Source organism: Miniopterus schreibersii (assembly GCF_964146895.1).
Source record: "Miniopterus schreibersii genome assembly, chromosome: 7".
Classification (NCBI taxonomy): Eukaryota; Metazoa; Chordata; class Mammalia; order Chiroptera; family Miniopteridae; genus Miniopterus; species Miniopterus schreibersii.
The window spans coordinates 55,601,713-55,616,347 of NC_138108.1; the positions used below are offsets into that span (position 1 = coordinate 55,601,713).

The 14,635-nt window shown below is 32.6% G+C and overlaps 1 protein-coding gene across 6 annotated transcripts in view; it reads left to right on the top strand.

Moving 5' to 3' along the window:
- The window catches only part of PRPF40A (pre-mRNA processing factor 40 homolog A), a 56,413-nt gene that overhangs the window by 6,508 nt on the left and 35,270 nt on the right, over positions 1-14,635 (top strand). For all 6 annotated transcript variants that reach the window (XM_081142880.1, XM_081142881.1, XM_081142882.1 and 3 more), the window contains exons 3-5: positions 9,289-9,369; positions 10,492-10,522; positions 11,887-11,900. In XM_081142880.1, coding sequence (XP_080999006.1) covers positions 9,289-9,369; positions 10,492-10,522; positions 11,887-11,900 — 126 coding nt within the window. The remainder of the gene's footprint in view (positions 1-9,288; positions 9,370-10,491; positions 10,523-11,886; positions 11,901-14,635) is intronic.

Consider the following 14,635-nt stretch of genomic DNA (forward strand, 5'->3'; position numbering starts at 1 on the left):
TTACAGATAATTTTTTTTTAATCTGTATGATTTCATTGATGATCATCTCTTTAAGAAGTTTTACCACAGATTTTTCCATACTCTAGGGGAAAATGATTTGGAATATAGGCCTTCCAGAGAAATTTAAAGTATGGGTTTTTTAAATTTATCTAACTGATTTGACAAATTGATTTGTTGCTATTGCTTTAGAATTACCCTTACTTTTGGTTATTTACAGAATCCGTGTCGTTAAATTGAATATTAGCCAGTTCCAAATAAACATTTTGAGGTTATGTGCTAATAATTCTTTAATCTAGGTAACTTTCTGTGTGCATTTACATTACCCAGGCAAGTACTTGTAAAAAAAAAAAAAAATAGATTTACCTGGACTTAATGTGTTTGTATAACTTGGTCTGTGTTTATAGTTAATTTTGATAGTTTTTACTAATAATACTAGGAGATAAGTTTGTTTTCATTATCTTTAGGTAGCATTTTATTTAAATGTGAACTCATCTATTCAGAAACTTGAGCTAGAGTAGTGTTTCTAAGTATGGGCTGTATTTGAGGAGATCTAAGAAGACCATATAAAGTTGAGAAGAATGAACTGTATGTCTCCCCCATCTTTAAGAGTCATAGGGCCTAGTATTTTTTTAAAGATGTTGAAATGTCTTTCCTTTTAAGACCTGTTTTTGCTCAGTATTTCTGGGTTTTATTTGACCATCTTTTTTCTCACTTCCCTGGTCTCTTTTACCCCCCCCCCCCTTATGTTTATTCTGCTTTGCCTAGTACATTGCGTGAAATTAGCATTTTGTGAGAAATGCTGAAATGGGGCCACTTACTCGTTTTGTCTTCTCTTTATTAGGAAAAGAAAACGTCAAAATAAATCAGTATTAATACACATATAAATGAAGCAGCTTATAGAATGCGACATAGGTATTCATTAAGTAGTGGGATCAAAAAGCAAAAAGAACAGTCAATAGGTTAACCTGTTGGAGTTTTGTATGTGTTTTTTTAAATGTTGATTTTTAATTGGGTTTGTTAGAAATCTTGATGACATGACTTACAGTTCTCATGAAGTAGTATGTCAGTAGAGAGTAAAGATTTGGTGTGTATGATACCCTATAGATGTGTACTATGTTTTTGTTTTTTGAGAAATAATAGGTCTAAGTTGTGAAGGTTTATAAGTAGGAATGTGTAGATTTTTGTGTCATAGAAGTTGTTGTTAGTGTTTAATTCTTATTTCCTTTTTCTATACCTTCCTGTGTCTTTTAGTCAATAGACATTTAAGTGTGGTGCTAGTGTAAAGATGAATAATGTAGCTACTGTGCACTCAAGGAACTTACAGACATTATTACTCAGATAAATGCTTGCCTAAACTGTTTTCTCATCTAACTGCTGATTTGGCTGTCACAATACTTCTACACATGTGGATATTTAATGTAGATTATTCTTATACTTTTCTTTCTCTAGTCAAGTAATCATATGTTTCTTTTAAGTTAATTGTTGTTAGTGGTTACTGAAGATGTGGTGTTTTATATGATGGGCTTGAAAATCTGCTTCTAACTTTACTTCTTGGTGCACTGCACTCAAAATGGAAATCTGAATATTCTCCAAATCTGAGTGATGCTGTTAGCCATGTCTCTTTAAAGGGTTAAACATACCTGCAAGTGAGGACTGTTTTGAGCTGAAAATATAGTTCGCTTTTTTTGTCATACTTTTTTAAACAAATTTCTCATTACAATACAAATGTAATCTTATTTATTAGGTCTTGATGTTCTTTTTTGGGGTAAGACTTTTAAAATTATCTTTTGATTAATGAATGAGTGTTAAGTTTCTATTTGAAAACATGGGCTTGGTATAGTTTCTTTGTCCATGTGGTATCAAGAAAGTTGTTACTTCTCTAAAAGATAATTTTTCAGCAATTTCAAGATTATTGTGTATTTTTTACCATATATTTGTTACATATAATAGAAAATTACCTTCTCTTTCCTTATAGAGAATTAAGGGACTGGTTATAAGGTTATCTACTACAAGTGTTTGGGTTTCTATGTCTGTGTAACTGTCCTCTGTACCAATAATACATATGTAAATGAGACATGATCTTTGTCCTAAAGGTGCCTACAGTTAAGAAGAAACTAAAAGTAAAGTTTCATGTGGACTAATACAAAACAATTAACTAGATATAGTGAGTCAAGTTTAAAGGACTTGGGGAAGAATATAGTAATAATAGTCTTGTGTCCCTCCACACTTGTGTCCCTTGGTACTATGTCTAAAAGAAGGCTTAGACAACTTTTTAGAGTGTTTTAAAGTCTTTGATTCTATATGATTTAATTGGGACACTACAATTTGTGTGTGTCCCCCCAGGATGTTTAGAGCTTTTTAAAAATAAAATATTACCATTCATTTTCATTCAGCTTTATTTTTAAGTTTTTGTGTCATATATCCATACCCAGTGGTTTTCTCTTTATATTTTCTGTATCCTCATTGAAGAAGTTAGTTTGGGGTTTAGTAAGAGACTGTGGGCTAAGTATTACTGAATAATTTAAACTATTTATTTGCTCTTTGCCCTTTTTCACAATTTTTTTCTTTTTTAAAACATTTTAAAATTGATTTTAGAGAAAGAGAAACATCCATTTGTCGTTCAACTTATTTATGCAATCATTGGTTGCTCCTTATATGTGTCCTGGCAGGGATCAAACCTGCAGTCTTGGCGTATCAGGACGATGCTCTATCCAACTGAACTGCCCAGCCAGGGCTTTTTTTTTTTCCTTTTAAAGGTTTCAGGGAATGGGATTGTGATACCTAATCAATGTTAGAATTATATCACCATGTTCATAAATAACTTTGAGAGATTCATATACCCTATTAAATTTGATTCTCCTGACTCCAAAAAGTAGGTTGGTTAGATGTCCAATTTATAGAACCGGAGAACTAAGTGAATTGTACAGTGACATTTCAGAGCCAGCTCTAAACTGGTGTCCAATATAAGATTGATTTATTACCTGTTATTACAGGTGTTGATTCCTATTGAAGATGATGTTTTACAATATTTACTAGATGTCTTTATAGAACCTAAATGCCTATCAAAACAGATAGGGAATAGATGAGATAAGGGGCAACACAAGAGATATTTTCATTGTATGAGTTGGAGTGTGGTGTTAATAAAATACATTTATTGAGCATTGTTCTGAGTGCCTTCTGTGTGTGTTCCCATTTGATCCCTACAACAATCCTATCACTTGAGTAGTTTTTCTCTGTGTTACAAGTGAGGATATTGAGACCCAGATAGGTTAAGTAAATTAGCCCAAGATTACATTGCTGGTAAGTGGCCAAGCTGGAATAGGAATTCTGGCAGTCTGACTCCAGAGTGTACTTAATAGCTTACTAGGTTGTCTCCCTGTATAGCATTGTGAGATTGTCATTAAGCTAACCTTGGAATTTGAAGGGAAAGTATATACAGTTGACCCTTGAGCAACACAGATTTGAACTGTGCAAGTCCACTTAGATGAGGATTTTTTTCAGCAAATACTGTAAATGTATTTTCCTTATGATTTTTAAAATAACATTTTCTTTTCTCTAAGAGAGCTTTATTGTAAGAATACCATATAAAATACATATAGCACACAAAATATTTGTTAATAGACCATGTTATCGTTAAGGCTTTTGATCAGTAGTAGGCTATTAGTAGTTACTTTTCAGGGGAGTCAAAAGTTAAACGTGGACTTTTGACTGCCCAGGGGATTGGCACCCTTAACCCACCTGTTCAAGGGTCATCTGGACTTGACTAATTTTAAACTCTCCAGGTTGAGAAAATTTAGCAAACTAAATAATTTTGAATACTGGCAATTGACTTATTAAGTGGTAATATTCTATTTGATGTAACAGTTTGTGCAAATATTATGTGTCTTGTATTTATCTAGATGCTATATCAGAAAACAAATGTCTTGAATTTATATATAACTCTAGATGAAGGGGAAGTAAGGTTAAATGATTGTTTCAAAATGCAGCCACTTACTTTGGGTTATTAAGGATATGCTTTAGGCCTTGTCCAGGTAGGTCAGTTGGTTAGAGTGTCGTCTGATATGCCAAGGTTGTGGGTTTGATCCCAGGTCAGGGCACACTAAAGAATCAACCTATAAATGCATAAATAAGTGCAACACCCAATCGATGTTTCTCCCCCCCCCCCCAAATAAATTAAAAAAAAAAGAAAGCAGCTTAAAAACAGGATATGCTTTAAATCGGGGTATTTTTGTTTATTTCCAGTTGAATGAATTGAAAAATGTAGTGTTGCAGTTATTCAAAGATTAATCTTTTTATTCATATATTTGTTCATGAACTAAGTGATGTAGAAGAAAGTTGTTTCTAAATAGTATGCTTAAACACCAAAAAGACAAGCAATACAGTTAAAAAATGGGCAAAGGACCGGAATAGACACTTCTCCAAGGAGGACATATGGACATGAAAAGATGCTCAGCATCACAAATCATCACAGAAATGCACATTAAAACCACAATGAGATACCACTTCACACCTGTCAGAATGACTTATCAGTAAATCAACAAACAAGTGTCGTGGATGTGGAGAAAAGGGAACCCCCATGTACTTGTTGGTGGGCATGCAGATTGGTGCAGCCACTGTGGAAAGCAGTATGGAATTACCTCAAAAAATTAAAAATGGAACTGCCTTATGACCCAGTGATTCTACTTCTGGGAATTTATCTGAAGAAACCTCAAACACTAATTCGAAAAAATTTATGCACCCCATGTTCATTGCAACGTTATTTACAGTAGCCAAGATTTGGAAGCAGCCCAAATGTCCATCAGTAGATGACTGGATTAAAAAGCTGTAGTACATTTACACGATGCAATATTGTTCAGTCATAAAAAAGGAACTCTTACCCTTCTTGACAGCATAGTTGTACCTGTAGAGCCTTATGCTAAGTGAAATAACCCAGAGAAAGACAAGTTCCATATGATTTCACTCATGTGGGATCTAATGAACAAAATGAACTAACAAGCAAAATAGAGACAGACTCATAGAGAACAGGCTGACAGTTGTCTGGGGAGGGGAGGTTGGGGGGCTTGTTGGGCGGTGGAGGGATTGAGCAAAAAATTCATGGACTTGGAGAACATGTCCATGAATGGTGATTGCCGAGGGGGTGGGGGAAGAGGAGGTAGAGGAGGGCATGGGGGGATAAATGGTGACGGAAAGAGACTTGATTTGGAGTGGTGAACACAGGAGACAGTGTACAGATGATGTGTTGTAGAATTGTGCACCTGAAACCTGTATACTTTTGTTAATCAGTGTCACCCCAATACATTCAGTAATAAGGAAAAAAATATTAATAGCACACTTAATAGCCTCTGTAGAGTGTACTTATCTTGTGGAATATGATTAGGGACATTTAAAGGGAACCAAGTAAAAATGCGAGAATCAAACTTTTTAAACAATTTGCAACTGCAGGTTTATAGCAAGAATGGTTTTTAAAAATCAAATTTGAGTTAATATTTAGACAAGAAGTAGATTAGTCATATGATTTCTTTCCAGCAGGAAAACTTCAGGAAATAATTACGGGGGAGGGGAAGAACTTTTGAAGTGTCTGTGGAGATATTTACTTTTGTTTTCAGATCATCATAAAATTGGGCTAATTTAGTTAATTTTTAATTTAATTTTTGTTTAAAATATTACAGATGTCTCTTTTTCTCCCCAGTGACCTACTCCACCCCATCCCTAACATTTTTGTACAGCTAAATTTACTGTTGCAGTGATAAGATTACTTTTATAATTGTACCTTTTAAAAACATCTAGAGTGATGAATGAAGTGTGCTTTTTTTTTTTTTTTTTAATCTAACATTAGAAACTTTCCAAACTGGGATGCTAAGAGTGACTGAGTTGATTGTGTGGTGCTCCCTAGTTTTTATTGATTTCTTATTTTCTTCACACTTCTGATTCTTCTGAGAGCATTGTTTTTTGTGTGTTTTGTTTTAAATGGCTTCTGAGAGCATCTTGATAAGTTATTTAACTTATATCATTAGAAGTATAGAAATACACATACAATTTATATTGTATATACACACACATATATAGACACACACACACAGATGGTTGACCACTTATGAATAAAGTATATCAAATTATATACCTGATTTTTTTTTTTTTTGAAAGGTGCCAAAGTGTCCATAAAATTCAGTTGTGTAATATTTTAGGTAGTTTAGCTTACATTTCACATGTCTTTCATCCTTCCATTCTCTCTGTCTCCTCATAACCAGAAATTCTTAATTATAGCAGTTACTATGGTTGGGAAAGTAGCTTAAATGGAAATTTGTGAAGTGCTACATGGTCATGATTTTATAGTGTGCTTCACATGAAGCTTGTATGAGCTATGATAAGAATGATCTGGCTTATGGAATGTGTTGTGGTATTGTAGCAACTACATTAAGAATTTTTCTCTTTAGCCATTTCGAGCCAATATCCCATTTCATTGAACTTACAGTGTCATCAATTGTAATACACTCCACTTTATAATGGTGCCCTAAGAGAAAGAAAAAATAAACCTAAAATGAGAACTCTAAAATATTCTACAAATAAAGCTGGGACACCAAAGGACTATTCTCTTCATGTGAAACAAGAAAGAAGTAAACGTATCATCACATCAAAAAGGGACAGCAAAGTAGTTTCACTGTCTCAACTTTGGTTATTGGGCAGAGAAAAGAAAATCACTTTTGAGGATTGGAACCACACTGATAACTTAGCCTAGATTCCCATTATCAGTGTGGTATAAAAACAAAAATGTAATACTTTAGAACAGTTTAATGGTCTCAGATTTATGGTGCTCCAAATTGACTGGTCTAAGTCAGTACAGACCCTCTGAAAGAATTCAGCTTTAGTCAGACATGCATCTCCATATTATGTGTGTTGTAGAATTAATGAAAAACAGAAATTATAACATTTCCACAAAGTAGATTCTTCAGGCTTTGGGAAACAGACTTGTCTATGATGTTTAAATCTCTGAAAGAGCTGTTAATTTGTCAAACTCTTGTAATAGCTTTTCATAAGAAACAGAATTTTGCATATTTATGTTTTCTTTGGTTTCATGTGAATAACATCACAGTTTGGGTTTAAAATTATATTAATGACCTATTTAATTTTGGACTGTTCAGCTGATTTAAGAATCTTGTCAACATTTGTCAGGTTGAACAAGCTTAAATAGTTGCCCCTCCTAAGAATTTACAGAGGTACTGAGTGAGAATTTAGCTTTTTATTTGAAATTAAATCACACTCTAACCAATACCCTGAGTTCTAGTCTAAAGGCAAATTTTATTGGAAGTGTGGGAAGAACAGTTGAGAAAATTCTGCCACTTATTTTTGTTGTTGTTTTTTATGTTTCTGTTGATTTTTAGAGTGAGGAAGGGAGAGAGGAACATCAGTGTGAGAGGGAAAACATCGGTTGCCTCCCCTACACACCCGGACCTGGGATCAAACCCAAAACTCTTTGGTGTACAGGATGATGCTCCAATCAACTGAGCCACCAGGCTAGAGCAAACTTTGTTCTTTAATGATTCTCGCATATTTGTTGTGTCGTTGGCCTTGTCTTGTAAACTTTGTTATCTCTAAACTTTTGTGCTTTGTTTTTTAAATGGGATTTGATCATTTGTGTGTCCTGTGATACGTCAGAGTATTTCAATTTGAAATTTTATTTATTTGTACTGCTAGCATGTGGAAGTGGTCAATTGCATGATGTAGATTTTACCCCACTTTTCTTAATATCTTTAATTCTTATGAGAATATACTTTGACTTGTTTTTTTGTTAAGTTTTCAAACTTCAGTTTTTCACTTTAGCTTAGAATTTGTTTTTGGATGTGTTACTAGCTTTTGATTTTAGAAACAGACCATTTTTAATAGGTTGTCTCTGTTGCCCACCATGCTTCTCCCCCATAATCAGTTACTTAGTACTTAAAGAATTCAAACCTACTTTCTTTTGCTATTAGCCTAAAGCAAAATTAATGTAAGGGTCTGTCTGTAGGGGTTGGAGAGGAGAGGAAACAGGCCTAGGTCTCATTTGATCACTTTAATTTTTTCTCTAAACGTGTAGATTATTTCTGTTATTTTGTTAGTGTGGGTGGTGGAGGCTTGTCAGTATTTAGGTTTTCAAATTCTGCACCTTTTTTTGTGTGTGTTTTAAATGACTGACCATATACTTCAAGTTTGGTTACATGTTTTCTGTCAAGTTCTTGTTTAGTGATGTTTAAACAGTTTATGTAATGTTTTGAGAAGCAGAAAACGGTTTCCTTTAACCCATTTAATACCATGTCAACTTCATTTTAATTGCACTTTAGCCTGGTTTTGCTTCATGACTTGACTTTCACAAGTAATAAAACTCAGTGTGTGAGTGGTCTAGTCTACCTTTAGTGGCTTTTTATGTTCCTTTTGACCAATATGCTTATTTCTTTTTGGTTATTCCTATTTCTCAGATTATTCATTTAATTTGAAATTGTTGAATAATTGGTTATCTATTTTATTTAAGTACCTATGATTGTTGTATATAATCTTTATCACCTTCCATGTTTCTTTAGATTTGCTCAAAGTAAAATCAAAATTACAACGTGGGATTATGCTAATATACATGAGCATAGTGTCAGAATCCTTTGGAAATTTGTTAATTTTCATGATCTTTATTCATGCTTAGTAGGGAAGATTAATTCATGGATTTGGATGGAGATCATTGGTACACTCGATTCAACTCCCAGACTAATTTTCTTCAGATATTTATGTATAGACTTTATTAAATTTTTCTTTACCAGTGAGAGCATAGATGATTTGTGTTCGACAAGGTTGTTTCTTATGTGTGTTTTTTAAAAATCAGTGAATTTTAAACACCTTTGATCTAAAATAAAGGACCAGATTGCTATAAAATTATTTAATTTAGATATTAAAAACCAAAGGAGAAATACTGAAAAAAAAAATTTGTCTTGCTTCAAAAAGGAGAAATGAGTGTTGAGCTAAAATTTAAAGGAAAATTATGTTCTTAAATTTAGATTACAAATAACATAATTGTCTGAACTTTTTAAATTCATTAAAATAATTTTAACTATGCATAGTAATTATCACATAAGTATTAAAATAGATCATTGATAAAGTACTTCATTCATTCAACAAGCACTTTCTAAGCATACTGTCTATATAATATAGTGCTCACTGGCTTTTAATCTTAAGTTGTACATACTAGCTTTAATAACCAGGTAGATCCTTCAAGTCATATTAAGTGCTTTGGTCTTACGTAGTAACCATTTATTTTTACTTTTGTTCTAGATGCCTGGAATGATGTCTTCAGTAATGCCTGGAATGATGATGTCTCATATGTCTCAGGCTTCCATGCAGCCTGCCTTACCGGTAATCTTGTGAAAACTATTTCCTGTGATGTTTTGATTACTTTTATATGTGAAATAATATATATGTATTTGATAGGCATTCGTGTTAGCTTTTTAAGTGCCTCTGGAGTACTGTAAGATTGGAATTACAGTGGACGTTTATTTTTAGTTTCTTGAATAAGCATTTATGTTTTTCCCTTATATTTATATTGTAGTATATGGAGATCCTTATTTATTAAATTAATTCTACATTAAACAAGACTGGATTACTGAAAACTGTAATTTGTCAGCTAGAAATATTTTATTGGTCTGCTAACATAATCTATTAAAGAGTAGACATTTGCTTTACTGAGTGCCAATTGAAAATTGATATACTAGATTCTAGATTTAGAAATAAGGTTGCATCTGAAATTCATTACTTCTTAAAACTTCAGCTGTGGCACATTACTTAGAAAATCTATGAACATTGGGTAGTATAGCAATATATAAATCATTATGATATTGAAATTTGAATATCTTCTTTATTATGTGATAAGTCTAGTGGTTGTAATGAAGAGATGTGGTATACTCCACTGGAGTGCTAAGTTTGCTGTGTCTTATCCCAAACCCCTAGGACCAGATATATTTCACATCTTTTTTTTTAATATTATAAAGTAATATATTACATATATATTATGTAAAAATTTCCTGTGGGGTTTTGGCCAGTGCCCTATAATTTCTAGCACAATATTTCTATAGCAAACTTAATGGATATTCTGTCTGACGTGGGATAAAGACTAAATAGAGTTCATCTCATTCAGGGCAGGTTTTGCTACTATAATGAGTTTTGGTGCCAAACTTGAAAAAACTTGGTTTTCAGAGCTTTTTGGCTTTGAGAATTGTGGGTAAAGAGTTGTGGATCTGTATATATTGATGATCATATAAATAGAACACTTAGATTAAAGTGCTTCAGTAGCCCCAGTCTCCTGATTTTTTATAATTTATAACAAGCTTAGGGTACTGAAGCCACTAAAACTTAAAAAAAAATCCTTGAGTCAGTGGCTTGAGAATTATACAGAGGGAACTAATTGTTCTTTATGAGGAACTTATGTAAAATATAGTTTAAACAAGGCAAATATTACTAATTTTATTTTTCTTCTTACAGCCAGGAGTAAATAATATGGATATAACAGCAGGTATGTATACCATTTTTGGTGGTATGTTTTAAACTTCCTTTGAACAGTAGCTACCATATTCTAATGAGGAATGAAAGTAGTATCTCTTGGGGTTTATAATCAGTTCCTGATTTTTTTTTTTTTTTTTTAAAGCAGTGGGAAATAAGGATAGCATTCATAATTAAATCTATAAGAAACTATAATTTTAGATCAAGAGCTCTGGGACCAAATTTGGTCTACAAATACATTTTGGCCTACACAATGTTTTTAAATTTTGTAATTAGTTGCCAACATTTAAAGTCTATTGACTTTACAAAGTTTGAACATATCTTTTTAGCCAAAGGTTGGATTTCTCTTAAAAAATTGGATGATCTGAATATTTACTGTTTACAATGGTCCTTGTCAACATAGTAGATACTCAGAGAATATTTGTATGAAAAACTCTGGTGAGTCCATATATTTATCAGCAGATGTCTTAGAATCAGGTAGCACTTCCATACTTTAGATGTGGAGCATGTATTCTTTTTTGCCTGCTTGGTCCTTTTAGTCATTGCAGTTCATAGGTCCTGTGATAATTTTTTTCTTCAGCCAATTACCAATAAGTGTTTGTTTTGACTTGTGTGACTATAGTATGTAATAATAATTCTTCATTTATCCATGAATAAATATTGTTCCACATAAATTAGTATTTCATGTGGTAAACTTTATCCTCTGATTATGTCAAAACACTTTTTGCTTTAGACGGGAGTCAGAACATGTTTAAATGCACTATGTGCTTTCCTGCAGGTTTATAGGGGACATAATTGAAGTTTTTAAGATGTTTCACGAATATCGTTATTTAAGCTGAAATGATGTTCTGAAATACCTTGTATAATATTTTAGCCTATTTAGATATCTAGAGCTGATTACTATTACCTTAAATAATCCTGGAATATTACTTAAATACCTTGACTCTACCATTGATGTGTCCATAGTGACTTCTTTTTAATTGCTCTCAGTGGAACCGAGATAGTTGAAGTTGCCAGAAATCTAAAGCATAGGGTCAGAGAGGTTTGAGGTATTTTTCTGGTACTTCAATAGCATAGCAGAGAAAGAGGACTCTTATAATAGCAAGAAGAGAAACAAAAGGCAAATGTATGAACACTTGTCAAACCAGCTTCAAGTTTGCAGATTGCAAGTTCAATGTGCCACTTAATTCTGAAAATACCTTGCACTGTAGATGTTTATTTTTTGGGAAAGAACAAGTACATGGGTTATATGGGACAGTTTTAGGATATTTAGTGTGACGGGATGACGTAGAAGAAATAACATTAAATATTTTTAAACTGTTAACTCAAGGAAAGCATGATTTATTACATTATAAATATTCCCCCTTTTTTTTTTAGGTACAGCAGGTGCGGTAAGTACCTATATTTTGTTATACTTCACTAAGTTGAATCCTTTTTCTGTCTGTGCCAAATGTTGAAAAATTGTTTGATTTATATTAAAATCCGATTTTTATGGGACTTAATGAGAGATATGGGAATCAGATGTATATCAATTTTTTCAAGGATATGAATTCTACCCATCACAATTAGAAGAGAAACAAAATTGGTAGGTGCATAGTAATTAACCTGCTAACTTTTTTAGTTAAGCATTATAGTAGAAAGTAGTACTCTTACATACAGATTTGTAATTGTTCATTACTGTAAACCTAATGTAGTTTAAAGTACTTTTTTTTTGTACCTTCTTTGACACAGTGTCAGAAAGATAAATAGAATATTCAGAATTAACACTTGATTTTAAGATAGTAGGTTTTAGTTATGTTTTCCTAATGCTTCTGTGTAGGTATTCTGTCATAAATTTTGTGGTGATTTGGGAAATCTGAGACCTCACTTAAAGATGGCTTTTTATGCTAATTTTTAATAGCCTCATTCTTTAGTCTCAGTGGCTTTTTTGTTTTCTTAAACATCAATGAAAAAAAGAGTTTATCTGTATAATTTCATTTAGTAAAAACGACAGATCTGAGGGAGGTAACTGTTATCCCCGGGTTGAAGAAATGCAGAAAGCTGTGAATTGATTGCATATATATTAATTTTTAAATTTGGGGAGAAAGACTTTTAATTGTGAACTGTGTATAAATATTTTAAATTTTTTTGTATCTTTTTCTTTGAAAGTTGAATGGTTATAACATATTTATTTGGTATTCTTTCATTATAAGTGACTTTTTATTTTTGACTAATGATAGTAATTCATTTCAATTTTAGGAGGATTGGCATTTTCATACTTTTCTATTAAATTTTCACCCAAAAATAGTGTGTATTTGTTTGAAAACTTGTTGTTTGTTTTCTTTTTTTCTTTTTAGATTTCAGGTACACAAATATGAGTTACTTAAATGCTTCAGATTATAGTCATTACCACTGATCCGTGAAAGTCCCTTACATTTTTCTTCCTTTATTCTCCATTTTCACTCTCACCCATCCCCTGATCCCCTTCCCAAGAGGTGGTCACTTGATAGATGTCCTAAGACACTTTTGCATTGGGAAAAGCCTATGAAATTTTTTGTGCAGCTTTTTCTGTTTTTTGTGTTTTTTTCCCTTCAAGTCCTTTGTCTTTATTTTATTTGTGTGTTTTTAAATTGACATACTAGTTTTAGGTATACAGCATAAATGATACAATACTTGTATACATTGTGAAGTGATCATAAGTTATTTAACATCCTTCACCATACATATTACAAAATTATTTTTCTTATAATGAGTACTTTTATGATTTACTCTCAACAACTTTCAGATATGCAGTACAGTATTATTAACTATAGTGATTATTCAATATACGACATCCTCATGACTTAATTATTTTCTAGCTGAAAGTTTGTATCTTTTGACTCCTTCCACCCATTTCACTCATCTCTCACCACTCCCCTCTGGCAACTACCACCAATCTGTTTTCTGTATCTATGAGCTTGGGTTTTTTGCTTGCTTGTTCATTTTAGATTTTACATATAAGTGAGATCGTAGTGTATTTGTCTTCCTCTGTCTAACTTACTTCACTGGCATAGTGCCCTTTAAGTCCATCCATGTCTCAAATGGCAAGGTTCATTCTCTTGTGTGGCTGAATAGTAATCCATTGTGTGTGTGTGTGTGTGTGTGTGTGTGTGTGTGTGTGGCACATCTTTATCCATTTGTCCATTGATGGACACATGTTATTTCCTTATCTTGGTTATTGTAAATAATTCGGTGGTGAACATGGGAGTACATATATATTTTCAAGTTAATGTTTTTGTTTTCTGTGTGTGTGTGTGTGTGTGTGTGTGTGTGTAGTACATCTTTATCCATTTGTCCATTGATGGACACGTGTTATTTTCTTATCTTGGCTATTGTAAATAATTCCACGGTGAACATGGGGGGTGCATATATGTTTTCAAGTTAGTGTTTTTGTTTTCTTTGGGTAAATACCCAGAAATGGAATTGCTGGTTCATATAGTAGTTTTAGTTTTAAGTTTTTGAGGAACCTTCAAAATGTTTTCCGTAATAATTGTACCAATTTACTTTCCTACTAACAGTGCACAGGAGTTTTTTTTTCTCCACATCCTTTTCACCACTTACTATTTCTTGTCTTTTTGATATAATAAATTCTAACAGATGTGTTATCTTGTGGTTTCGATTTGCATTTGCCTGATGATTAGTGGCATTGAACATCTTTTCAATTGGCCATCTGTATTTCTTTGGAAAAATGTATATTCAGATCCTTTGCCTAATTTTTAATTAGATTGTTTGGCTTTTTGCTATTGAACTGTATGAGTTCTTTATATATTTGGGACATTTTCTGCTTATCAGCTATATGATTTGCAAATGTTTCTTCCCGTTCAGTAGGCGGCCTTTTGTCTGTTGATGGTTTCATTTGCTGTACATAAGCTTTATAGTTTGCTGTAGTCTCACTTATTTATTTTCGTTTTTCTTGCCTTTGCTTTTGGATTCAGAGCCAAAAATTATTGTCAAGACCACTGTCAAGGAACTTACTATCTATGATTTCTTCTAGGAGCCTTTATAGTTTTAGGTCTTACATTCAAATCTTTAATTCATTTTGAGTTTCTTTTTATGTGGTATGGTAGTCTAGTTTCATTATTTTGAATTTGGCTGTTCAGTTTTCTCA